This window comes from Emydura macquarii, unplaced genomic scaffold (assembly GCF_026122565.2).
Source record: "Emydura macquarii macquarii isolate MOO-44397 ecotype Brisbane River unplaced genomic scaffold, CSIRO-AGI_Emac_v2 contig_1027, whole genome shotgun sequence".
Taxonomy (NCBI): domain Eukaryota; kingdom Metazoa; phylum Chordata; order Testudines; family Chelidae; genus Emydura; species Emydura macquarii.
The window spans coordinates 14,176,814-14,203,416 of NW_027131164.1; the positions used below are offsets into that span (position 1 = coordinate 14,176,814).

Genomic DNA, 26,603 nt, shown 5'->3' on the forward strand with positions numbered 1-26,603 from the left:
CAAGTTGGGGAAATATCATATGCAGATTATTAAAAAAACAAAACAAAAAAAAACCCTCGAAGTTGAATACTTCTATCTCATTGTTTCCCATTTAAATATGAAAAATGTTGTATTTAAAGCGTATTAATAGTATCAAGATATAAAGGGTATGCATTATTTTATTAAGGAAATCTGATTTCATAAAACAATCAGAAAATAGTATTCTTTAGCACCCGAAGTAAAATTTATTTTTTCCATAAAAAGCCTCATTTATTTTTATAGGAATTTGATGACACATCTGCTTGCTTTATTCAGCTGAAAAAGAAAATGTTGGTTCTTGGTGTTTTGTAAAATTGCTTTGTTAAATTATTTTCTAAATGTTCAACTTTTAACAAATGACATTTGATACTAACATTGGAAAGCAATTTCAGCTAATTAAGTAGATCCTTCTATAAACCATTGGAACATTAAGATGACAAACTGTTCATTCAGGATTATTTTAATTGGTACAATTATTGTAATTTTGTAGCAATTATGTGTTGAGCTAAAAGCTTTTGTCTAAATTATTTGAGGTTTTTTTGTTAACATACATAAGTAAGAAGAAAGGGAGTAAAATAAAAACTGAAGATAAGCATTATCTGTTTCCTTTTTGTTACAACATTTTAGACAAGTATCTATTAAATTATTCCTTCTAAAAACTGTATTTCACGTTTTCAGCAAACCTTTTAACAATGATAAAAATTAAACAAGATCATTTTAAAATGTTACTTTTCTGTGAGATTATTATGTTCCTAATTCCTGTTTTGACACTGTTTAAACAATCCTTAATAATAATAAAAAAGGTTAAAACACATTTTTGAGAGAGTTGTGGGCAACATTGACTCTGTTCTGTTGTATTGATTTAAGAAGTGTAATATTTTTAAAATGCATTAGTTGCTAGTGATTACAGAATTTAAACAAGAAAAATACCTAGAAGGACATCTCATTCATCACTCTGCTTATAGTGTTTCCTTACAGTAATCCTTTGTCCAGTCCAGTTTAAAATGGTTTACGTTCTTTGGAAGATTGTTCAACAGACTAGTCGATCTCAGAGATAGGGTATTACTCCTTAATATTTAGCCTACATTTTCTGTATTCAATTTCAACCTATTACTTCAAGTCGTACTGTTGGTCCACCCTAAACAATATTATTATTAATCATGTTTACTATGTTAGTGCATAAGGACCAACCAAAAATGATTAGGGTAAGGGTCATGCCTCTTTGGCCCTGTTTTTCAGAACATTCTTTGCAAGAGGGTTGGCAAATTAACCTATACTTAAATAACAGATTGGAGATGGAAATCTTATTTCTCATTCTGCATCCATATGGGTGTCACAGTTCCTGAGTTTACTGCATCTCTGACCCCCCTTATGGTCTCCTTGAGAGCACCCCACTTAGGTCTCAGGCCTCCAGCTTTCTTGGGGTGGAATCCCATGATACTCTCCCTCCTGGCCAGGGTCTTAGGCTGCAGATCCTGGAAATTCACTGTTATCACCTCAGCAGGTCTGACTTCAGTTCAGCATCGGCAGGTCTATTCTCTCAGGCAATGAGACGGTTATCCAGTGGCCAGCCAGCTTTCCTAAAGCAAAGTACTATTTATTCAGAACAAAAGCATTTAGTGAAAACATATCTTAAAACAATAAACAGTTTATATCGATGTCTAGCTTACCAGGTGGTCAACCATCTTCACATGGCAACTCTGGGGTTGAAAACCCTGTTCCTCTTGCAGTCCCTGTTTCTGTTGGTCATAGTCTCATGTCTTTCAGTTCTTGGATAATGTTTCTGTCCCCAGGTCAGGACCTGTTATTTTTAAACAGTTTCAAGTCAAATCAATCTGTGCGCTTTTTCTCCAGGACGTTGAAATGTCAAAAAAACATGTTACCTGTGTTGTTTCATGGATTTGCATTAGTTATCCCCTCCATTGGCATTAGTTTTTGCAGGAAGCATTCTTTCTTACATATTTAGCTAGGAATGCAATTGCTAACAGACCTATAAAGATATATATTCATAAAGTTAATTGTCTTTGAATATTCCATAGCATCTGTCACAGTAGGATATGGGGATTCAGATACTTTTGCAGGGTAAAAAACAACCCACTGCTGTGAACTGATGGGGGAAGAGGGTTGCCTGTAGGAGGACTCTATTTTTCATCATAAGATTTGGGCTACTGATATATTTATTTATTAGGGTTGTAAACCTGAGAAGAATCTTATTCTAGGAAGCATGACAGGACTCTGGCAATCTCCAGCTAGTAGTACAGGACTTCATAAGGATTTGCTGCCTCCAGGAGAAGAAACATCTAGAAAGTGCTGACCAAAAAAATCCTTCCATAAAACAGTATTTATAGAGGGACTTAGCAACATAGAGGACATGCAAAGAATGGCCCAGCACAGATGGAGGTTTGTTATTGCCTTAATTAATGGTTTGGCAGAGAAAATTCAGATTCAGATATTAGTAAATTTGTGTTGAGTGAAATTGTGGTTGTCTTCAGGCTTAATCTACTTATGTCAATATTCTCATTTGGGTATCCCCTTCATGGTGGCTAAGTACTCTTTGTTTATAGTTCATCTTATACAAGTGTCATGATTCTTCCACAGTCCTAGATTTTACATTTTCCCACTGTATAATGCGTACTAGACCTGCTAATTCACAATAATTTGCCTTCTCAAATTCAAATAACCTTGTAGTACTGTTTAGTGAACACAGTTCTTTGCTATATTATATTAAAGAAGCTACTAGCAGTTAACTTCCCTGTAATGATAAAGAATATTGGAAAAGGGGGTATGCATATGTTTTTTAGTGCAATTTTCTGTACTTAATATGAGGCAGCATGATCCTGTAGACAGAATACCAGACTAGGAGTTCTAGGCTCTGCCACTAAATTTAGACAAGTCGCTTTACCTCTCTTCATCTGTCTTATCTCTTGTCTTTTTGTCTTGTCTGTTTAGATGGTAAGCTTTTCAGGACAGAAACCATTTTAGTATGCGAATGTACATTTGCTGTCTCAGTTGGGGCTTCTAGGCACTACTGTAATACAATTAAATAATATAATACTTATATTTTAGTTTCAGTTTAGAATCTCAAAGTATCTTACAAACATTAATAAATAAAGCTCCACCATCATCCTTTCAGGTAGGTATCCCAGTTTTACAGTTCAGAAACTAGTGCAGAGAGGTTAAATGCTCAAGAACACACAAGAATTTTGTGGCAGAACTGGAAGTAGGACCTAGGTCTCCTGATTCCCAGTCCCATGTATTAACTACTAGTACAAGAGCATTCTTTTTACATTAATGAACATATGTAAATTAAAGAAACCATCTAATACCTATTAGAAACTACGTTCCGGCCCCGCACACTGTCCACACACATACACACTGCTTGTTAGTATTATTTAACATTGTGTTGTGTATGAAAATAAGGGAAGGTTTGGACAAAGCACTGATTTTGGAGTCAGGAAACATGAGGTATGTCTGTACTACAATGAGACACCTGCAGCTAACCATACCAGCTGATGTGGCTCGTGGGGCTTAGGCTGTGGGACTGTTTCATTGCAGGGTCCTGGAGCCTGCACTCCAGCCTGAGTCCAGAAGTCTACACTGCAATGAAATAGCCTCACAGCCCAAGCCCTAGTCAGTTGGCACTAGCCAACTGTGGGTGTCTAATTGTAGTATAGACACCCTTAGATTCTATTACTAACTCTGCAGCAAACACTTTCCCTCTTCTTTCTTCTGCATAATCTCTGTGTGCGTTAGGGTATGTCTATACTAATGGCGGCAAAGTCACCGCCGTCAGACCAACCTTTCTGGATCGATTGAGCGGTCAGTGAAGACCCGCTCAATCGATCCGGAAGTCAACCTAGTTAAACCACCTCCTCAAGTGGCATAGCTCTGCATTGACAGGAACGCAGTTTCTGTTGGCCCGGTGTGGTGAAGACACCGCGCAGAAGGAAGCACAGCAGTTGACGGAAGTTACGCAAGCTACTCTACGGAGTTTGTGTAACTCCCGTTGACTGCCACCGAATCGCCGGGTAAGTGTAGACCAGGGCTGAGTTTCCTAATATATTAGGAGATAATACCTTACAGCAGTTTTGTGAGGATTAATTATTAACTTTTGTAAAGTGCTTTTAAAGTGGTGGATAGAAGTTACAGTATACAGTAAGTAAAAAGTACTAATGTTTGATAATAAAGATTGTACATTTATGTAGCACACCTCATTCAAATGGACTCCAAAAGAGCTTTGTGAATATTGCACAAACTATAGCTAAAATAGAAATCCTTTTACTCCCTGTTTGTGGTGGAGCTTTTTTTGTGGTTAAATATGGGTATGGTTCACACAGTAACACAGCAACCCTACCTAATTTTAGGACCACGAATTATATTAATGTATGAGTATATGTACATGTGTTTCATGTTTTTCTTTCCCTTCTCTTTTTGTATAGTAATTTTCTTCTTAGACTGTAAACTCCTCAGGACAGAGACTAGCTCTTACTGTGTTTTTGTACAGCACCAATATAGTAAGGCCCTGATACTGATTGGGCTCTCTGTACTGCTACAATATAAAAGTTAAATGATAATGCTAAGTAATTGTAGATAACAATAAGACAGGAATGTATTAAATTATTTAAAATGAATCAAAATGCCTTTTATAAAGTATTTTTTACTTTAATATTGTAGGTATTTCACACTCTTTCATTTTTTTAATGATTGGATAAAATTGCCATGATGAGACTGCCATCAGGATGGGGATAGATGTTTATCCAATGGACATTAGAAATTACTTCAATTAATATTAACCTTCAGTGGGATAAATTACTATTTCTTTCCAAAATAAGCCAAAGCACCAACTGTATGCAGTACCCAAAATAGGCACCTTATTTACTGCTAGTTGGATCTGGTAGCTGTAGCAGGTTTGCATATAAAGCTTTCCAGAATACATACTGTAATAGGAGTATTTAAACAGCTGGTGCATCTGTTCAGTGAAGTCTTTGTACCACTTAATCTGCATCAAGTGGCTATATTTTTTGTCTAGATAGCTTTATCAAAATGTAGCTTTCCTTTGTTGTCTTAATTAAAATAAAACATAGATTCCTTATTTTTTAAAAAAAAATATTGAGTGCATGGTGGCATCTTATTTTCCTGTTTTCTTGCAGATTTTCCCTGAAGAAATAGGGCTCTTAAGCTGCTTGTTGAAAACTTCTTTGAAAAACTCAATTATATTTGCAGAAGAATTTTTGAAATAGTAATAGTATTGTAATTTCTCTGCAATATTGCATAGGGGTTTTTAATCAGGGTAAAATAGAACCTTTAAGCATTAAAACAGGCTATTCGTACTTATTCTGATCACAGTGCAAAGGAAAATTTAATTGTGTTATAGATCAATTCAAAATGTGATGTTCTTCGTATCAGGTTATTAGTGTTGTCTTACACTCCATTTGGTAGAACTTGGATTTGGAATCTAAGCCAAAGGTAGAGAAAACAATAGGCCAGGTTCTTCTACAAGCGCTGGTCCTTCTGGATATTTACTGTGGGTTCACATGTGCTCCAAGTGCCTGAGACTGGAAGACTCTTCAATAGCAATGTGCGTTGATTCGTACCTGCACCCTACATCTCCTTGTGCTCTGATCCAATGGTATGAGGGGCGGCACAGACTGACTGCTTTTCCAGTTTCTTTCTGCTGCTCATGGTCTGGAACTGAACACTTATTTGTCTATAGCCTTTCCAGTGCTCCTACTCAGACTTTGCCTTTGTAAATCACCTATCTTAGATAGTGAGCTTTAATTAGTCTTAGATAGTTTGGGGTTTGGAGGATTCCTTGACTGTTAAGGGCACCTAGTATGCCAAAGATTCCAGACTTTAAGCCCTGCCTGGCCTGTCCCCAGTTTTTTCTGGTTTCTGACTCTCACAAGAGCTGCCTTAGCTGCCTCAAGGAGTTGCACATTCCTTTGAAGTGTAATATTTGCTGCTCCTTTCCCCCTTGTACAAGCCAGTCTGAGGAGTTCAGGCTCTGCAGACATTTAATGCCATCCCATGAGGCCTCATTCACCTATCTGATTCCCTTTGCAAGGCTTCATCTAGACCTCCAGGCATGGTGGTGGACGATCTGCACTCTGAATTGGGACTTGGACAAACGAGTCTTTGCTTCCTCAGAGCATCTTGAGGTCAGTCACCTGATGTGAAACTATGGACAATGTCTGCATAGTCTCTGTGTTCCTGTACTGCCCATAGAGACACGCATTATGGATGCCTCCCAGTTGGGGGTGGGAGTGCACCTGAATGACCATATAGTTCAGGATTGTGCAAGAATCCATATCAATCTTTTCAAGCTATGGGCAGTGTATGAAGTATGCAAGATGTTCCTACCCATTATCCGTTTCCCATATGTCCAGATCAGGTTAGATGATGTGATTAGAGTTTATTATATAAACAAATAAAAGGAAGTAAGGTCCACCCTACTCTGCCAGGAAGAAATCAAGCTCTGAAACTGGTATATCCAACTTCAGATTACCTACTTGACAGTGCATCATCCGCAATTAATGAACTCCCTGGCGAACAGCCTCAGAAGGCATTTTCAGAAGGATCATGAGTGGGAGTTCCATTCTTCAGTGGTGCAGTATATTTTCTGGCAACATGGATTCTCATCCTGGGACTTCTTTGCAACCCGAGGAAAGAAGAAGTTCCTAGACTATTGCTCTCGAGCTGTCCAGGGGTACACTTCAAGAGGGGGTGGTATTGTGGTCGGACCAGTTGGTGTATTCATTCCCTCCCATTCCCCTATTAGCTTCCGTCCTCAGAATGATCAGGCAGGACAAGGCAATAGTAGTCGTGATAGCACCGTGGTGGTTGAGACAGTTCTGGTTCACCGATGTCCTACAGATGACATCTCGCCCAAACATATACTTACAACTCTTTCCAGACCTACTGTCCACAATGGAGGCAGGACCTAGCGTACCTCCATCTCATGGCCTGGGTTATGGATGGACAATGAATTTAAAGAGATCATGCTCAGAAGAGGTCCAATCAAGCCTTAATAGCAGGAAACCCTCTACAAGGAAGTGCTGTGCTGCCAAGTGGAAGCAATTTTATTTTTGCTGTCAGCAGTGTCACTTATCTATCTCCTGAGGATCTGGATCCCTGTTACTCTGAACTGTCTTCTCTCTTTGAAGATATTGAGTTGGTCCATCAGTTAATTGTCTGTACATTTAGCAGCTGTTAATGCCTTTCATGGTTCAATATTCACCCATCCCAGAACTTTGGAGTTTCTAAAAGGCTTTATCAGAACATTCTTTCCTGTATTAAAACCTGCTTCTATCTGGGACTTGAATCTGGTGTTGTCGTCACTTATGAACCTGCCATTCAAGCCCTTGTCCTTCTGCTCCCTCCTATACCCATCTATGAAAGTGGCCTTCCTAACAGCTGTTGCTGCTTCTAAGAGAGTGGGTGAGTTCAGGGCCTTTATGGTGGCCCTCCCTACATGGCGTTTCACAGGGATAAAGTATGCTTGTTCATCACAAAAAATACCTTCTGAATTTCACCTGAACTAAACTGTTCTCCTGGCCAATCTTTTACCTGTAGCCTCACGATAACAGAAGACAGGAAGCTGAACTCCCTGGATGTACGCAGGGCTCTAGCCTTTTTACATGCACATGACAAAGTCCTTTCAGAAGTCTCCGATTACTTGTCTCCATTGCCAAGAGGATGAACGAGGAAACAATCTCTCTTCCCAAAGAGTCTCTAAATGGATTTCCAGTTGCATCCTCCTTTGCTATGAACTCAGGGCATTCCCTCCTCCTCTGATTGTCAGAGCGCAACTGTCATTCAGCCAGAGCGCAAGTTACCTTGATGGCTTCTCTACTATGAATTTGCCTCTCAGAGATCTGCAGGACAGCAGCTTGGGGCTCCAGTCCCACTTTTATTAAGCATATGCCTTGGTTCAAGCTTCTGCCAAGGATGTTTCCTTTGGTTCAGTGATTCTGTGATATGTGGTGCAGAACACTTCCTCGTACCTTCCACCTCAATGAGCACTGCGTGGCAGTCAGCCACAGGGAATACCCCTATGGACCAGCACTCAAAGAGAAAAGGAAGATTACTTACCTTATAGTAACTGAAGTTCTTTGAGAAGCATCGTCTCTATGGCTATTCATTATCTGCCCTCCTCCTCCTCCGCTTGGCTCCTCACTTCATTCGCAGTACTATAGGAACAGGAGAGGTGGTTGGTGTGTGCCTCCCTTTATACACCTGGTTCAGAGCATGATGATGTGTAGGTCACAGGCGGACCAACGGATACTGCTATTGAAGAGTCTTTCTGTTTCAGGCATATGGAGCGCGTGAATACGCACAAGAACCACACTATTCGAAGAACTGCAGTTTTTTTCAGCTTTTCATTTCTAAACACTAGATGCTTTCTTAAATTGTTTCTTATTTATTTTTTTGGATACTATAAAGTATTCCTTTCCTGAACTTAAAAACAATTCTGCAGACTAAAATACATTAAGAAAAAGCTAATTAAAATAAGGCACCATAGTTAAGGCTGACAACCTGTTGTCTTGCTATGTTATCTCATTACTTCTATTCCTCCTAATAGAGCCCTTAAAGAAAATAAGATTCACATCCTGCCATTTCTGCCGCGTACTCCCTTTTGGAAATGGGCAGAGAACATGGCCTGCAGACACAGAGAATCCATAGAGAAGGCAAATTTCAACCTTGTGTATCTGACTATAAGGCCCACCTTTCAATGTTGCTTTCTGGCCAGCCCATCTATGTAGTTTTTTGGAACTCTTCTTTTAGCAGCATGGCTCCTTCAAAAGTGATATTGTTACTGACTTGCTTCCACAATGCCTTTGCCTTAAATCTCCTCTCCTCAGGAAGTGTGTGTTGCGGGAGACAGCAATAACTTCTGCTTTAAACTGTGTCTAGCAGTATAGAATGATTGCTTCTTGTCCGTGATCTCAAAGACATGTGGAACCCCAATTGTATGGTCTTAGCACAAATGAGCTACCTCAGTGTCTGAGATGAGGGTTTACTGTGAAGCCACAGCTTTACCCGTTGCCCGCTACCAACCTCTGTGCTGCTGTTGCTGTTTTCAGTGATTGTCTACTTTTTAAACTTTTTTCTTGCCTCTCAAAACAAAAGGCAATTTAGGGCCTTAAGAAATTAACCTGTTGTGCTAGATATTGAGAGTCTTTTGCATGGAAATTCAGATTTAAAAAAAAAATCCGCTACCACAACTCTGACGTTGTTTAAATGTACAAATTTTTGTTAGTAAATCCTTTTGCCCTCATCAAATCATTTAAAAATATGCTTAAATAGCTAATTCAACTGACTGCTTAGTCTGACTACCAGTATTAATAAGCATACATTTTGTATTGTTGATTTTCAGATATGTAACTGTTAATGGGATTGCACACACCCTCATCTCACGTTCCATGATTCCAATTCTCATTTTTAGCTAGTGAATTGAAATTAAACTGACTGCTGTGGCTAGCTGTTTTTCTTTTATTTGCATTTTTTGTATCTGATTTTTGCCCGATCTTTTAAGGTGTTTGTTTCCATTTTTAGATATCCCATGTACAGTTATAAACTCTAAACCACCAAAAGAAACAATCGCAGTAAACTTACAAGGTTCATATTTTTTTCTGATATAGGCAAACTAATGCTGAGTCAAACTCGCCCAACCTTACCCCATCTGTTAAACATATTGCTGTATTTAAAAGGTCACAAATTATCTTCTGAAACAGCTCCCTTATATGCAGAACTCCATTATCTTAGATGTTCTTCAGATCATGTATCTTTCTGGTCCCAAACATATAGTGTGCAAATACATGGATTTTTTTTGCTTATATGCCAGGATTCTTCTGGTTGACTTCCAAAGTTGTGCACTAGTTGCATCATCGCTTACTGCCAAACTTTAGGTTTATGGACTGTTAAGAATTTACAGGAAGCATTATTAAGTACAGAGGAGAAATCCTGTCCCAATTAAAGTCAGTGGGAATTTTGCCATTGACTTAAATGAAACCAGGATTTCACCCTGAGTTTTGCTACTCTGTAGTGATTATGGACTGTGGTATTTCCTAATCTGAGCTGAAAATGTGAGGTTTAATAGCACTCACTGTAACTGAATTTTTCCCCAAACCGTTTTAGATATAGTAGGGTCATTCTACATCATGCCCCATAATCCCTTGGGAGTTGGCTTGTGCTGTTCAGCTCTTCCCTCTTGTATTGCAAATTGGTAGAGATATTGCTTCATTTTGATTATTAAGTGCGTCTTTTCTTTTCTTCTAGAACAATTTGCTAGGTCCCCATAATTGTGAAAACAAATAGCTGTAGGTCAGGGATGCTCCCTAACTTGAGATATTGGAGAGAATGTTAGTTGCATTGTATTGAGCATTATACAGTTTTTCCGATGATAATTCATCTTTTGAAGAAAGCTACTCCTACATGTTATTCCTACATGTTTTTTTGAGAGGAAGGGGGAAGGCAAGGAGGCTCTATTTTCTACAGCATCCACTTGCTTCTCTAAATAGTGTTCAGCTTGGCCTCACCATGTATTGTGTTTTTGCATTTTTTTCTTGCCTCCCTCTATTACTGTAATTACCTGTTTAGGAGCTTCATGTATACCTGTGGCACTGTAATAAATAATATCACTACCAATTTGTTTTTTTTAAATGGCCAGCATATTTAATATTTCATGTAATATGTCATGTAAACCAGATCACTATTTCCTGAGCTATTCAGAACCATTTAGTCAAGGTGTTTAAAACCCATAATCAAAATAAATATTTGTTAGAATCCTTGTGAGACCTTCCTTTTAGCTGTCATAAATTTTAGGCCTTCCCTCCCTTCCTCCCCCCAAGGCCAGCTACTAAAGGGTAAGATGATCACAAACTATCTAAACAAATCTAACAGAGAGTGCTGATAGAGGACAGGGTGACATTCACAGTAGTAATTCCTGTCCATTATATGTTTATAATGGATATATGGGACATGCTATATAGTTTAAATTAAAGTAGCTACGCTGTAGACACAGCAACTGGTTTTTAAGATAACATTTGAAAAATATTGGAATTGTCCAGATGACTGTCAATTTAAGAGCTGGAACTGTTGGTTTTTAATTATAGATCACTTTTAAAGGAGGAAAGAGCCAAAAACAGTCCAACACTCCTGAAATATTTCTTTAGCTAACTTTAAAATAAATCATTTAATTTAAAATTTATAATTTTAAATTTAAATATAAATTTTAAATTTATAATTTAACCTTTCATAAAAATGGCATATAATGAAAAAAAAATCCTTACATTTCTACTGGTATATTATACTGACACTATATGTGCTACATTAGGTCTGTTCCTGAGAGGAGTTCAGTATGTACAGTTTCTACTCATTTCAGTGGGAGTAGCAGAGTGCTCAGCACCTCTTAGTTGTAAGTCACTGAAACAGTTAATATTCTACAGGATTGAAAGTTTTCATTAACTCTTTGATGCCTTTGATTGTAAAAAATAAATAAATAATTTGCTGTCTTAGAACATCCAGCTGCAAAACAAGAATTATGTAGGCTTGTTCATAATGCTTGGATTTTGAATCTGCTCACTTATATTTTAAGTATAAGTCACTTTTAAAGTGCTTTGTATGCTAACCTTTTAAATTTTTTATCTGAGAAATACAGGCGCATATGATTTTTGTGGCCCTTTGCCAAAAGATTATCATTTACATAAATATCCCTTTCAACAGAACAGTTTAATGTATTGAACTCAGAAGGTTAGAAGAGAGACTTCAATCTGTAGCCCAGCAGTGGGCTATTGGCTTCTGAACAGTAGCATTGTTCATCGTATTCAGAACACTGTTCACATTCAGGCTTAAGCAGAGCTGGCATTAAAATTCATCTAATTTGTTTCATGTGACTTGTCAGCTGTGTTTTTTATTTAAATCTCTATCGCCTTTTCTTCTGGCATTTTTTGTTTTGTAATTTTAAAAAGTATTGAAATGGATAGGCCACTTTTTAACTGTTTAATCTCTGACCATTTTTTGTCAGTTGTCACAATATGTTAAAATGCCCCATTTGTTTATTATATTTGTGCTTCTGTAAAAGAGGCCACTTTTGTTTTATGTTTCTGAATATATTTGATTAAAAGACTGGTTAGATGCATCTAAATTCAGTTTTAATGGAAATTTCATTTAAGTTTAAATAGAAACTCCATGTATTGATGAACTAAATAACTTTTATTTTAGTAGAGGGTTTATACTTTATATTTGTTGACAGATGCCTCTGTGGAGATTAAAGCATGAGTGGAAAACCTAGCTTTATTTTGATACTGCTTCTTTCCTTTGAATTTTTCCTCCTTTTCTAGCGCACAGTCTCTGTAGCTAACAGTCATCTCAACAATGATTTTTTTTTTTTCTGGAACCTGATTGAGAACTGAGTGGTTATACCTGACCTCGTCAGTGAAATTTCCAGTCTCCAAAACTGCAGTTCAGTTCAGTGATTCTGTATGGTGGCCGAAGCATGAAGGAGCGTACAAATGTTTAGCATATTTGGCACGTAAATACCTTACAACGCTGGCTACAAAAGTGCCATGTGAATGCCTGTTCTCACTTTCAGGTGACATTGTAAATAAGAAGCAGGCAACATATCTCCCATGTAGGACTGAGTGGACTTGTAGGCTCTAAAGTTTTACATTGTTTTATTTTTGAGTGCAGTTATGTAACAAAACAAAAAGTTGCACTTTCATGATAAAGATAATGCACTAGAGTATTTGTACGAGGTGAACTGAAAAATACTATCTCTTTTGTTTATCTTTTTTACAGTGAAAATATTTGTAATAAAAATAATATAAAGGGAGCACTGAACACTTTGTATTCTGTGTTTTAATTGAAATCAATATATTTTAAAACGTAGAAAAACATCAAAAATATTTATAAATTTAAATTGGTATTACATTATTGTTTAACACTGTGATTAAAACTGCGATTAATCACGATTCATTTTTTTAATCAAGTTAATTTGTTTTGAGTTAATCGCTTGAGTTAACTGTGATTGATGGCCGCAATATTTTTCCTTCAGACATATACCAGTGTATGCCTAACACAAGAGACTATTTGTATGTTGTTGGGCAGAGCAACTAGTTAGCTAGCTGTATCATGCATAGTGGGTACAGACTGTTTGGATCCTGCTTTTTTAAAAAAGAGACAATGATGTGAATTAAGGATGGAGAGCAAACCCTTCATTATGAAACTTCTCAGTTGGTTACCAAGATTAGAATGGATGTTTTAAGCTTAATGCTTCCAATTAATTTCCTCATCCTAATTTAGGTATTATGACATTCATATGTAGGTTGTTGCATTCTACATATAGTGCTTGTCATGTCACAGCTGAGAACTATCTGAAGTATGGAACTAGCTTATATGGGTCAGATGATTCTATTTTCTGCAGAAACACTGAATTTTTCTTAAAAAGTAATGCCAAGTCAAACTGTCTGCAGAAAATGCAGACATACCCTAACCTCTGTATGTTAATTCTGTGCGCCAAAGAGGTGCTGTGGTGGGATGTGATAGTATGTGTTGGGGCAGCATTAGAAATGGAAATATTGCTCTCTGATAAATTTGACTTATTTGAAGTTTATCTAACCGTCTGTTGCTATCTTTATTTTCTTTAGAATTTCAAAGAATATTCCAACAACTAAAGATGTTGAACCTCTGCTTGAAATTGATGGGGACATAAGGAACTTTGAAGTATTTTTATCTTCACGGACACCAGTTCTTATATCACGTGATGTAAAAACCTTTTTGCCATGTACTGTAAACTTAGATCCAAAGCTACGAGAAATCATTGCAGGTGAGTATATTTTCAAATAAACGGAAAATGGCAAATTTCTTCATTATAGATGTTGTTATTGCTTAGAACCTAGGGATACCTCTGAGTTAATAGCTTTGTAGCATTTGTGTCCAGAAAGGATGATTAACTCATCTAGTCTGACCTCGTGTACGTCATACACCATTAAATTTCATACAGTGATCTTGGTATTGGGTCAATAACTTGTGTCTGACTAAAGCATATATTCCATAAAGTCATCAAAATCATGATTTGAAGCTATCAAGAGATAGAGAAGCCATCACTTCCCTTGGTAGCTTGTTCCAGTGGTTAATCACTCTCACTGTTAAAAATGTGCGTCTTATTTCCAGTTTGAATTTGCCTCGCTTTGGCTTCCAGCTGTTGGCTCTTGTGTTATGCCTTTCTCCACTAGGCTAAAGAGCCCTTTAGTGTCCAGTATTTTTTTTTCCTCATGAAAGTATTTGTACATGAATCAAGTCACCTCTCAAGCTAAACAGATTGAGCTCTTTAATGGCATGTCTACACTGCAATTAGACACCTGTGGCTGGCCTGTATCAGCTGACTTGGGCTTGCACGGCTTGATTCAAGAGGTTGTTTAATTGGGATGTAGACATTTGGGCTCAGTCTGGAGCCTGGTCTCTAGGACCCTGCGAGGTGGGAAGGTCCCAGAGCTCTGGCTGGAGCCTGAGGCCCATCATCTACACTTCAGTTAAACATAGCCTGAACCCCATGAGCCCGAATCAGCCGGCATGGGCTAGCTGCAGGTATTTAATTGCAGTGTAGATGTACCCCAACTCTCTGACTGTAAGGCATTAGCTTCAACCCTCAAATAATTTTTGTTGCTTTTTTCTGCACACTCTCCAAATTTAGATCCCAGAATTTTACACAGTATTCCACAATGAATCTCACCAATGCCATATACAGAGATAAAATCATCTGCTTACTCTGACACACTGCTCCCCTGTTTGTATATCCAAATCAATTGCGTTTCCTCTTTTTGCCACAGCATAGCACTGGGAGCTCATGTTCAGTTGTTTGTCCACTGTGACCCCTAAAGTCTTTTTCAGAGTCACTGAAAAAGGGGTGGGGGGTTCATGCAGGCATAACTTGATCTCTGGGGGAATCTGAGGGGTGGGGTCCAAGTGGAGGTGGAGCATGGCCTCCGGGTAGGGGGTAGGACCATGGTCTGAGCACTGGTGCCCCCTCACCCAGCCTCTCCAACCGCAGGAGTCATGTGCCACCAATGTATGTGTCTGAGAATTCTGTTCTTAACTATAGTTTCAACCAGTTTGCCTGGTACTGAAGTTAGGTTTACTGGCCTGTAATCACCAGGATCACCTCTGGAGTCTTTTTTAAAAATAGGTGTTAGCTAGCCTCCAGTCATCTGGTATATAGGCTAATTTAAGTGATATGTTACTTAACTACAGTTAATAGTTCCATGATTTCATATCTGATTTCCTTCAGAACTCTTGGGTGAATACCATCTGGGCCTGGTGACTTACTACTTTAATTGATCAATTTATTCCAAAACCTCCTCAATTGACACCTCATTTGGGAAAGTTCCTCAGTTTTGGCACTTAAAAATAATGGCTCAGGTGTGGGAATCTCCCTCAAATCCTTTGAAATGAAGACTGATTCAAAGAATTCATTTAGCTTCTCCGCAATGTCCTTGTCTTTGTTGAGTGCTCCTTTAGCACCTTGATCATCCAGTGGCCTCACTGATATTTTTTGTCAGGCTTACTGTTTCCGATATACTTTTAAAAAGTTTTACTGTTAGTTTTTGTATGTTTTGCTAGGTGCTCTTCAAATTCTTTTTTGGCCTCCCTAGCTATGCTTTTACACTTGACTTGCCAGACTTCCTATTTTCCTCATTTGGATTTGACTTCCAATTTTTAAAGGATATCTTTTTGTCTGTAACCACTCTGTTTAGTCAGGTTGCCATTTTTTGGTTCTTTTGCTGGGTTGGTTTTTTTTTGTTTTTAATAATTTGGAGTATACATATAGCTTGAGCTTCTATTATGGTGTTTCTAAAAAGTTTCCATGCAGCTTACAGGCATTTCGCCCTTGTGAGGCACTCTTTTTAATTTTCATTTAACTGGCCTCCTTATTTTTGTGTCGTTTCAATTTTTGATGTTAAATGCTATTATGGTGAATTCTTTGGTATTCTTCTCCTCTCCCCCAAAAATTTTAAATTTAATTATGTTATGGTCACTGCCACTGAATGGTTCAGCTATATTCACTCTTGGACCAGATCCTGTGAACCATTTAGAACTAAATCAAGAATTGCCCCTCCCCTTGTGGGTTTCAGGACTAGTTGCTCCAAGAAGTAATCATTAATAGTGTCTAGAAATTTTATCTTTGCATCCTGTCCTGAGATGACATGTACCCAATCAATATATGGATAGTTGAAATCTCCCATTATTATTGGGTTTTCTGGTTTTGCAACCTCTATAATCTCCCTGAGCATTTCACACTTACCGTCACCATCCTGGTCAGGTAGTTGGTAGTATATTCCTACTGCTATATTCCTGTTGTTCAAACATGGAATTTTTCTTTATAGAGATTCTGTAGTACAGTTTGATGCATTATAAGATTTTAAAATAGTCGGCTCTGTGCTTTCTTTCACATATAGTGCCACTCCCCCACCAGCATGTCCTACTCTGACATTTCTAGATAATTTGTACCCTGGTGTTACCATGATAGTATTTGTTTGTTACCATGTTATTATGATGTTTTCTTGATTGACTTGCCCATTTCTTCACCTGGTTTCTTATACATGACAATCAAAAGCCTTTGGAGCTACCATAAGTCCACTATTTTTTTTGCATACTTAACGCCAGTAAATGACAAACAATAAAAGGAACTTAAAACTGAGTATTTCCTTGAATCCGTCTCTTTTCCTCACCCTGTATACATATTTAATGTTTCAGATGTTCGTGCTGCAAGAGATCAAATGAATATCGGAGGATTACCATATCCCACACTACCTTTACATGAGGCACCACCCAGGGCATCATCAGTGTTCAGTCAGCCTTCATCAGTCTGCTCTTCGTCCACCTCCTTCAATGGGCCTTTCAATGGTGGAGTTGTATCGCCACAACCTCATAGCAGCTACTACAGTGGTATGACAGGACCTCAGCATCCGTTCTATAATCGAGTAAGTAACCAATTAACTATTAAATCACACTTAACATGATTTAATCTCCTAATATTGCATAGATAGTCCTGTAAATACTTAAAAGAAAACAGACTACCCACCACCACCTGAAAAAAAAACCAATAAAAAGGGGTAGGAGAAGATTGCAGGAATGATCACCCACTTACTGTAGTCTAATGGAAAAGCATATGAAAAATTGAAAGTGGAAACTGTAGGGAAAATGTCTTCTTAATCTGAGGCACTATTAAATGGTGGAACACAGCAGGAATTTTTTAAAGGTGTGTGGGTGGGTTTTTTTTTTTTCTCTATACACAGTTACTAAATTAATTTGGTCTGATGCTATCTCAGTATGGCACTGACAAATTGGTCTGAAATCACAGGATGAAATTCAATAAAGACTAATGCAAATTACTTCTCACCTAGGAAGAAAACAATCAAATGCATAACTACCAAATGTGGAATAACTGGCTAGACATTAGTTCTGCTGAAAAGGATCTGAGGGTTATAGTGGATCACAAATTGAATGAGTCGACATGTGATGCAGTTGTGAAAAAGGCTAATATTTTGAGGTGTATTAACAGGAATGTCGTATGTCTACACAACACTTTTGAGGCCTCAGCTGAAGTATTGTGTCCAGTTCTGGGTAACACCCTTTAAGAAAGATAAGGATAAATTGGAGAGTTCAGAGGAGAGCAACAAGAAGGATAAAATGTTTAGAAAACCTGACCTCTGAGGAAAGCTAAAACCTGGGCCTGTTTACTCTTAAGAAAAGAAGACTAGGCAGGGGGGAGCCCTGATAAGTCTTCAAATATAGGCCTTGTCTACACTAGAAAGTTTTGTCAACCATAGTTACATCAGTGATAAAAAAGCTCTGTAATTACAGCGCTCGCGCCCATCCACACAACCTTCATTTTGTCACCAAAACGCGTCCACACTTGGTGCTGTAATATCGACAGAGAGAACAGTGCATTGAGAGCAGCTATCCCACTGTGACCTTGGCACTTTCTGCCACTAGGAATTGTGGGATGGGGGAAAGGAGCGCGGAGCAGCATAGTTGCTGGCTCAATGCCCTATGGTGCATTGTGTTTCTATATTGTCACTCATTGCATTGCTTGCAGCGACTCGTGCCATTTTTTCAACAGCTCCCCACCATTTACTGCGTGCCCGCTATCTCTGTCTGAAAAGATGGATCTCGCGCTGTTCTCCACTGTTGCTTTCAGAGTTCTGAACACCTCGTGGCTGGTCGCGCAGCATATCATGAGCTCTGAATTGGAACAAGAATCCGAGGTGCCTGACCTGCTGAGTGACATGCAGACAAACAGCACCGCATTGCTGTTGTCATTCACGGAACATCTGCACATGGTGAACTGCCGCTTCTGGACACATGAGACAAGTGCTGAGTGGTGGGATCGCATAGTTATGCCGATCTGGGATGACGAGCAGTGGCTACAGAACTTTCAAATGCAGAAAGCCACCTTCATGGAACTCTGTGCAAACTTGGCCCCTGCCCTGTGGCTCAGAGACACCAGAATGAGAACTGTCTTCTTGGTGGAGAAGCACGTGGCGATCACTATGTGGAAACTGGCAACTCCGGATTGCTACCGGTCAGTCACTAATCAGTTTGGAGTCAAGAAGTCCATCATTGGAACTGTGTTATCGCAAGAGTGCAGGGCCATTAATCACATTCTGCTGCAAAGGACTGTGACTCCGGGTCATAGAAGCCATATCTCACTCCATAGACTCAGCAAGGATGCTAGGATGCATCTCCTCTATGTGAGCTGCTTCCAACCGGGTCCCTATGCTGCACAACTGTGCGCTGCTTTGGTCCCTGCTTAAGTGATTGCCAATTAGCACAGGAAAGTGTCCTACAATGGGGGAAGAAACAGCTGCTTTGCCAAGAAATCTAAGGCAGAGAATCGGGGCGTGTCTCTAAGAAAGTTTCCCAGAGGTCACACCGGAGGATAGCTGCAAAATCTTGGTGTGCATTAACGTGCTTCTCAGCCATGCAGCCTAAATGAGCAAGGGAATAGGAAAGCACATAGCCAGCTACTCCTCTGCATTTCTATCCGTTCAACTACCTGTATGCTTTAGCCAAGCTAAGGACCCTCATGGCTCCTGTACACAAGCATCAGCTTTCAAACATTTACCAGAGCTCCCCTCTGCTGCATCCTAAGCACCTGAGATCAAGGGCTGGGGCTGGCTGTAGCCTTCTGGGGTTGAGAACAGCTCCTGACTCCCAACCTCACCTATCGAACTGCTCCCCGGCTCCGGGTCATCCTCCAGCTCCACTTCCTCATCAATGACATCTTCGTTGGGGTTGAGTCCAGTGTCTGGTGGCCCTGGGGCCGTGGAGGTGTCTACGGGTATCTTGGGCATGGATGTGGGATCGCCACTGAGGATGGCTTCCAGCTCTTTGTAGAAGTGACAGCTCATTGGCTCTGCACCAGAGCAACAGTTTGCCTCCGTGGCCTTCTGGTAGCTCTGCCACAACTCCCTGATTTTAGCTTCACACTCTAGCATGTCCCGCTCATAGCCCTTCTCTGCCATGGCACGAGAAATCTGGCCATAGATATCAAAATTCCGTCGACTAGAGTGGAGCTGGGACTGTATAGCCAACTCTCCCCAAATACTGATCAGGTCCAACAGCTCCGGTGTGCTCCAAGTGGGAGAGCGTTTGCTGTGTGGAGCCGCCATGGTCAGCTGGGAAGATGAGATGCAAGCTCTCCATGCCGACCAGGCAGGAAGTGGAATAAGAATTTAAAAACTTCCTGTGACTTTACAGGTAGAGGGGCGGGTGGCTGCAGAGCAACAGAGTGTAAACGAATATCCAGAGAGGTCAGGATTGGAATTGTGGGTCATTTCCGGTGGCCGTTTACTTCAACATAAACATAAAGCAGTGTCTACTCTGATGCTTTTTCAACAGAAGTTGGGCAAAAAAAGCTCTACCCCTCTCGTCGAGGTGGCTTTATTTTGTCGCCAAAACAGGGCAGTTTTGTCAACAAAAGGATCATTGTAGTGTGTGCACCAGGACTGTTTTGTCGACAAAAGCTGACAAAAGCTAGTATAGACCAGGCCTTAGTAAGGGCTGTTATAAAGAGGATTGTGATCAATTGTTTTCCATGTCCACTGATGGTGTAAAACAAGAAGTAGTCAACTTTTCAATCACTGGAGATTTTTAAGAACAGGTTAGACAAACACTTATCAGGGATGGTCTAGGTTTACTTGCTCCTGCTCAGTACAGGGGCTGGACTAGATGACCTCTGGAGGTCCTTTTCAGCCCTTCATTTCCATATTTTTACAATAAACGGGCACATGGAAACAGAAAGTAAAGTTGTAGATACTGATCTCTGCATAGCTATGTCAATCAACTGTCTTGAGCTTCCATTTTGTCTCTTGCTCAGTGTCTTTAAGGATCTGTTCCCAATACCAGTGTTAAACTGGTTTAAGAGAATTAACAAGATTTGCATCATTCTACATAGGTTTTGATCAATCATATTTGAACCCTGAAAAAGACTGAGTTCTGAGCCCGGTTAATTTTAAAGTTTAATTAAACAATTTTCTTATAGCAGGGGTAGGGTTTAAGCAGCATTAGTGTAACTATTTTTGAAAATTGTTCTGATATGCAAAAGTAACTCCTGTAAGTTTGTTTGGAGGGATAAGTGTTTATCCTTGTTTATGTACAGGCCAAATTGTCCAATGATGTATATATGTATATACATCAGCTAGCAGCAGGTTAAAACACAAAAGTAGCAGGTTCCAGTTATCAGTGTTTTAAAGACGTGCCTTGATATCCACTTGAGTACTAGTTTCTTAGAGCATGTTTACACTATAGGTGCTACAGGAGCACAACTGCAGTGCTGCAGCTATGCCACTATAGTGCCATAGCACAGAGGCTTCCTACAGTGATGGAAAGGGTTTTTCTATCAGTGTAAGCAATCCATCTCCCCCAGCAGTGGTAGCTAGGTTAATGGAAGAATTCTTTTGTTGACCTAGCTGTGTCTATGCGGGGGGTTAATCCGGTGTAATTATTATGACTCTTAAGGATATTAATTTTTCACGCTCTGAGCTACGTAGCTAGGTCAATGCAAATACTCTAAATAATGTTAAAATGGAAGTGCTTCTGCTGTTCCCAGCTCTGCCAATTTCCATAAACTTGAAGTTTACACCTCATCAAGGTGAGTGGGTCAGTGTAGATCTTTCCTTCAGTGTCTATTCAGCTTGGGAGACATGGGTTAACAAGTCTGCGTCACATTGATTTATGTCGTGAAACCTGTGTCTTGACAATAGAAAGGACCAGAACTTCAAAACAAAAGCAAACAAACCCTATTCGTTTTGTGGAAAATTGTGGCAGACAGCAAAAATTGAGGAAGGAAATCCACGGAGTCTGCATAATTGTACGTCTGTTTTTTCTCCTGTCCCTAGCAATGTCATCTAAGTGTATTTAATTTTGTATCTACATTTTTTCTATGACTGCAAATCAACATGCACACTGGACCCTCATCTTGCCAATTCATATATGTGGACAAATCCCTGCAACCCAGTAGATCTTCATTAATTTCAGTGGGTCTACCCACATGTATGAGTTTGTAGGATTGGTACTCTTAACATTACTTAGACGTACTTTATTTTTTAGATTATTTAAATTTTTGAGAAAAAAATCATTTGAGATATTGACAATCACTGAGTTCTAAAAGAACAATCAAAGACATTCCTAATATTATGGCATTCCAAACTGATTTTAACACTCTTTGGGGTGAGGGAAAGGGTATTTTACTGTGCTACATTCATGTGAAAGGATTGGACACATGGTTGTTGTAGATTATTTTGTTCAAAACAAGATACTGGGGAGAGCTTTTACAGTAATCATATTTGTGATCCAGATTTGTTTGTAAAAGAATTATCAGCTTCTGTTTCATTTCATTAATGTTTGTCTCCTCACATATCATGTTACATTAAATATACAGACAACTACATTCAGTGGTAGGGAAAGATTAAATACTAGCCTGAGGGGCAGGAAGGGTAAAGATGGAGGTTCTATATTATTTCTAAATATTGGTATTTCCAGGATGAGGCTCATAGTTATCATAACTGAGTTTTTAGTCAATATGTTTTGCATCAAAATTTGTAAATACTGGTAAATATATGAAAATTACAAATAAGTATAAAACTCCATCAGTGGAACAACTTACGGTTTTTTAAATAGTTTAATTTATGTCTGTCTGTCAACATTTCGGTTAGGAATAAATTTTAATTTACTAGTCTTAGAAGATGTAATTCATCCATTTTTTTACAGAATACTACTGCAAAGAAAATGTTTAAAAAATTAAAATGTTTTGTATTCTTCATGTTTACAAAAACATGACTTCTGTTTTAAATAATGAAACTTGGCAGTTGAGTATTTTTAAAAGCAAACTGAAAAGCTAAAATGAAATGGAGTTATTCCCAGCTCACTGTGCACTAATCATCAGGGCAAAGAGTGCATTCAGCACAGCATGTTTCAAGTTACCCTTTTTATAAAATTACTTTTCACACCTGTGGAACACATTCTCACTTGACTGGTTTGCTGAAGATAACCTAGAGTTATTGTTGGTTGTGGTACAAAGGGTTCACAAAAAATATCATGAACTTTTAGACTCCATTAATTACTGGATCAACTTTCTCTTTTAAGGTGAGTATTTAATTAGGAGCCACTCTTGTGTCTGCATTACTGCACATGACAAGGATTAGCATACTGTATAATACAAAATTGAAAATGTAACCTCTGAATCCCCTGCTGTAAGTGGTGAGATGGTTGTTTTTGGTGAGTCATAAGTTACTAATGCCATCAGTCTGTTTTATTATTTCCCCCTCATTGCCTGGTGAGGAGCCTAGTGTTCTTGTTTTGGGGTTTCTCAAAGGAATGTGTGTTTCTTCTTCAAGTGATGTCCCTGTGGGTGCTCCACTTTAGGTGTCGTCACATCCTGCATCCTTGATCGGAAATTTTTACACCAGTACTTCTCTTGATCGTGCGTGCACAGCTCCTGTCTCACGGTGCTGTTGGTGCTTCTTCTACTGTGTGCATGATCTGATCCCTCCCAGTTCCTTCTCAACCATCCACGGCCTGAGACTGAGCACTCAGCGGCTATGAATTTAACTCATCCTACTATGAATATTCCTAGAAAATAGTTTAGTTTAGTCATAATTACCTTAGTTTAGTTAGTATTTTATCTTACCTACCTTCCTTTTAAAAAAAAAAATTAACCATTGATTTCCTCCCTTCTTCACTCCAGTAGATAGAATAGAATAAGTCAGAGATTTACGATTTGACACCATGCCAGGGTCACCAGGATTCAAAAGGTGTACCTCATGTTGGGAAGCCATCCCCGTGTCAGACACCCACTCTCAATGTGTCCACTGCCTGGGAGAAACATACATGCCACAAAAGTCAAAATTGTAAAAATCTTAAGGCCAGCACCAGGAGAGATAGGGATCTCAGGTTGAAGCTCATCTTGATGGAGAAGTCCCTTAGACTCTCCTCTGACCCGAGACCAGAGAACATGCATTCAGAGAAAACTGAAGGAACCTCCAGGAAAAGAGCCTCAACCTCTCCAACCATGAGTACAGTAAAGAAAAGGGACTTGCCCAAAAGGCTATCAACAAGCCCTTCACCTAGTACCCATGAGGCTACAGGTTCCTCAGGTACGAATCAGACTGTGGCACCCAAGGACTTGAAATGTCCCAGTGTGGAGTCGAGAGACAAAGACAAACCATCCTCCTCCACCACAGCACCGAAAAAAGACACAGTGCAGAGATTGAGGACTCAACAGTCAACCGTACTGACTACGGTACCATCAAAGGCAGCACCGAGTACAGTGCCGAAAAAGATCACGGCACAGACAACAGTATTGGCAACCACTTCGGCATCAGAACTGGCAATGGCACCAACCACCAAGGTGCCAGCTATGGCACCTAGTGCAAACAAAGCACCGACACAGGACACGGCACCATCATTGGCACCATCCCTAAAGAAAAAAGATAAACCACCACCACTGTCATCAAATGGACACTGTGGTAACATCGTCCCTGCAGTCACCCGTGGCAGGGTCACTTGATTCTCCATTGCATTTCATGCATGATGAAGCTTTCTCACCAGTACCCTCCTTAAGTGGAGAAGACAGTGAGGCAGCGGAAGTGCAATTTTTGTCAGAGCATTCCTTTCCCATCAAACCATCCTCAGAGACACCCAGATATATGCCTCGAAAGGTAACCAGGGCATATCCATGGTATGGACCACCATGGTTTGAATCACCCATGCCATATCCCATGTAGTGGCAGAACTGGGACACATTGTGAAGCCATTCTAGAGCTGATAGCTGACCATCCACAGTAGAGCGAGATCTTCTATACACTCATCTCCACATACTTCTGAACCAGCCATAGAAAAGGCACAGGTGATTGAGACAAGCATGGATCAAGAAACTTCGCCGTCCAGACATGACTCCTCATCATCGCCAGATGAAGCCGTAATTCCCCTCCCCCCCCACCTGTGGAGGACTCCAAGCAATTCCATGACCTCTTCAAGAAAGTGGCAGAAAACCTAGAAATTCCCCTTAAGAAGTCACAGAATCCCATCATAAACTGTTGAAGATCCTTCATACTGTAGCATCATCTAAGATTGCGCTGTGACCCGTCCTGTGCCTAGGGTAGCCAACTGATGATGCCAAGGTCAGGGCAGGCTGCAGATGGAGAGCAGATTCTCCCAGCACTGGTGGGTGGCACTGGAGCAAGACTTCCCAACTAGCCACAAACTGCACTTCTGAATCCCCACAGAAGCCAATATACAAATGCACACAACCCCCTTTACTGCATTTCAGCCTCTAGCTTCTAGTCAGCCACTAGGTCCAGTAAAGAGACCAGTTATTTAAACTCTATGCTCTTTACTAAAAAGGTTCCCTCTGACCCCAAAGGGTAAGCCACAGTACCAGATCAATCTAAGTTTGGATCTTACCCAAAATACCACACTGCCAGCCAATCCTTTAGTAACTAAAACTAAAGGTTTATTGTAAAAAGAAAGAAACAAACCATAAGAGAAATGTTAAAGGATTAGAGCAATCAGATACATGCAAATGATTGAAAGTCCATATACATCAAGTTTCTAGAAGAATTGTGGAGTTGCAGGCTTGTATAGTTCCTCTGGTGTGCATTCAGTAATTAGATGGGTCTTAGTCCTTCGGTTCAGTTGCAAGTGAATTGATCCAGAGGTAGGTATGTGTCTGTAGATGAACAGGAACAAAGACAAAATGGTTTCTGTGGCTTGACCTTATATACCCTCTGGCCCTGGCATGCTTTCTGTGGAATGTTACAAGAACTAAAATGGAGTCCAGAGTCACATGGGCCAATCCTGGTAACTCTTCAGGCATGCCTTTAGTTTCTTCCTGGGCCCTTTGCTTCTGAAAAGGTTTTTATGGGCCATTAAGCGGGCTATTGTCCTGCCGCCTCTCTGTCTGGGGTATGTGTTATACAGCATAGTTTGAAACACAGGTACATTAAATCTGTCCATAACTTCCATTACAGATATAACACATGAACATACGTATTACCATCTTTCTCAGCACATTACATCCTTTAACAGTACCTGACATAGCATATTTTACATGAATCGTTATGATTTTGACATATTAATGTTACACAATACAGTAAACACCTCCCCTTCAAGCCAGCCCACGTGACACCCCCAATGCGAGACTGGTGTAGAAGGGAGTAATCAGAACTCTGGAATATACCTCAGAGGCCCCCTTTATTCAGACAGCATGACATGCGCTACTCATGGATGAAGGACTTACCAAGTCAGCTAACAATATCTGACAAATATCAACTATCATCCCACCTGCTAATAAACAGAAAGACAGAAAGTACTATGTTCCTGCGAAGGGAATGAAATTTTTCACTCAACTACCCCCAAACTTACTTGTCATTGATGCAGCAGACCAGTTACAAATCAACACCACAAGATAAAGACTGGAAGAGACTGGACCTGTTAGGCAGAAAGGCTTATTCATCATCAACACTACTAATGAGAGCATCCAGTTACGCAGCATTACTTTCTAATTACGATCATAACATCTGTGTGAAGATTTCAGATTTTATCAATGACATCCCTGAGAACAAGAAAGAACTGTTCAGATCTCTTATTAACGAAGGACAACTCATAGTGAGAACATCTCTACAGGCTTCGCTAGATGTAGCCAATACTGTCGCCACGACAGCCACGGCCATTGTTATGCACAGAGCCTCTAGGCTCCACTCCTCTGGTCTACCAGAGAATTACAGACAAAGAAAAAAGACCTCCCATTTGGCAAAGTCCATCTCTTCGTGGAAAAGACTGATGAGGTTCTCTCAATGAAGGATTCACGAGCAACATTATAAACCCTCAGAATTTATATATCTGTTACAAAGAGAAAACAACACAGATTTCAACCCTATGCTTGGAGATATCTGTTCCATTCACAATATAGGCAATATGAATCAGAAAGAGGTAAACAAAAACCACAAAGACGCAGACAAGTGCAACAAACATCTTTGATCTCTCAAACCACATTGTCCAAGCAACATATTTGAAAATTTGGT

General features: G+C 39.6%; 1 protein-coding gene across 8 annotated transcripts in view; it reads left to right on the forward strand.

Moving 5' to 3' along the window:
* The window catches only part of KIDINS220 (kinase D interacting substrate 220), a 175,681-nt gene that overhangs the window by 114,321 nt on the left and 34,757 nt on the right, over positions 1–26,603 (forward strand). For 4 of the 8 annotated variants that reach the window (XM_067544798.1, XM_067544800.1, XM_067544797.1 and 1 more), the window contains exons 23-24: positions 13,665–13,843; positions 16,771–16,997. In XM_067544798.1, coding sequence (XP_067400899.1) covers positions 13,665–13,843; positions 16,771–16,997 — 406 coding nt within the window. Of the gene's footprint in view, positions 1–243; positions 373–12,359; positions 12,479–13,664; positions 13,844–16,770; positions 16,998–21,284; positions 21,421–26,603 lie in introns of those variants that run through there. The other 4 variants (XM_067544801.1, XM_067544804.1, XM_067544802.1 and 1 more) reach the window with 4 other exon arrangements.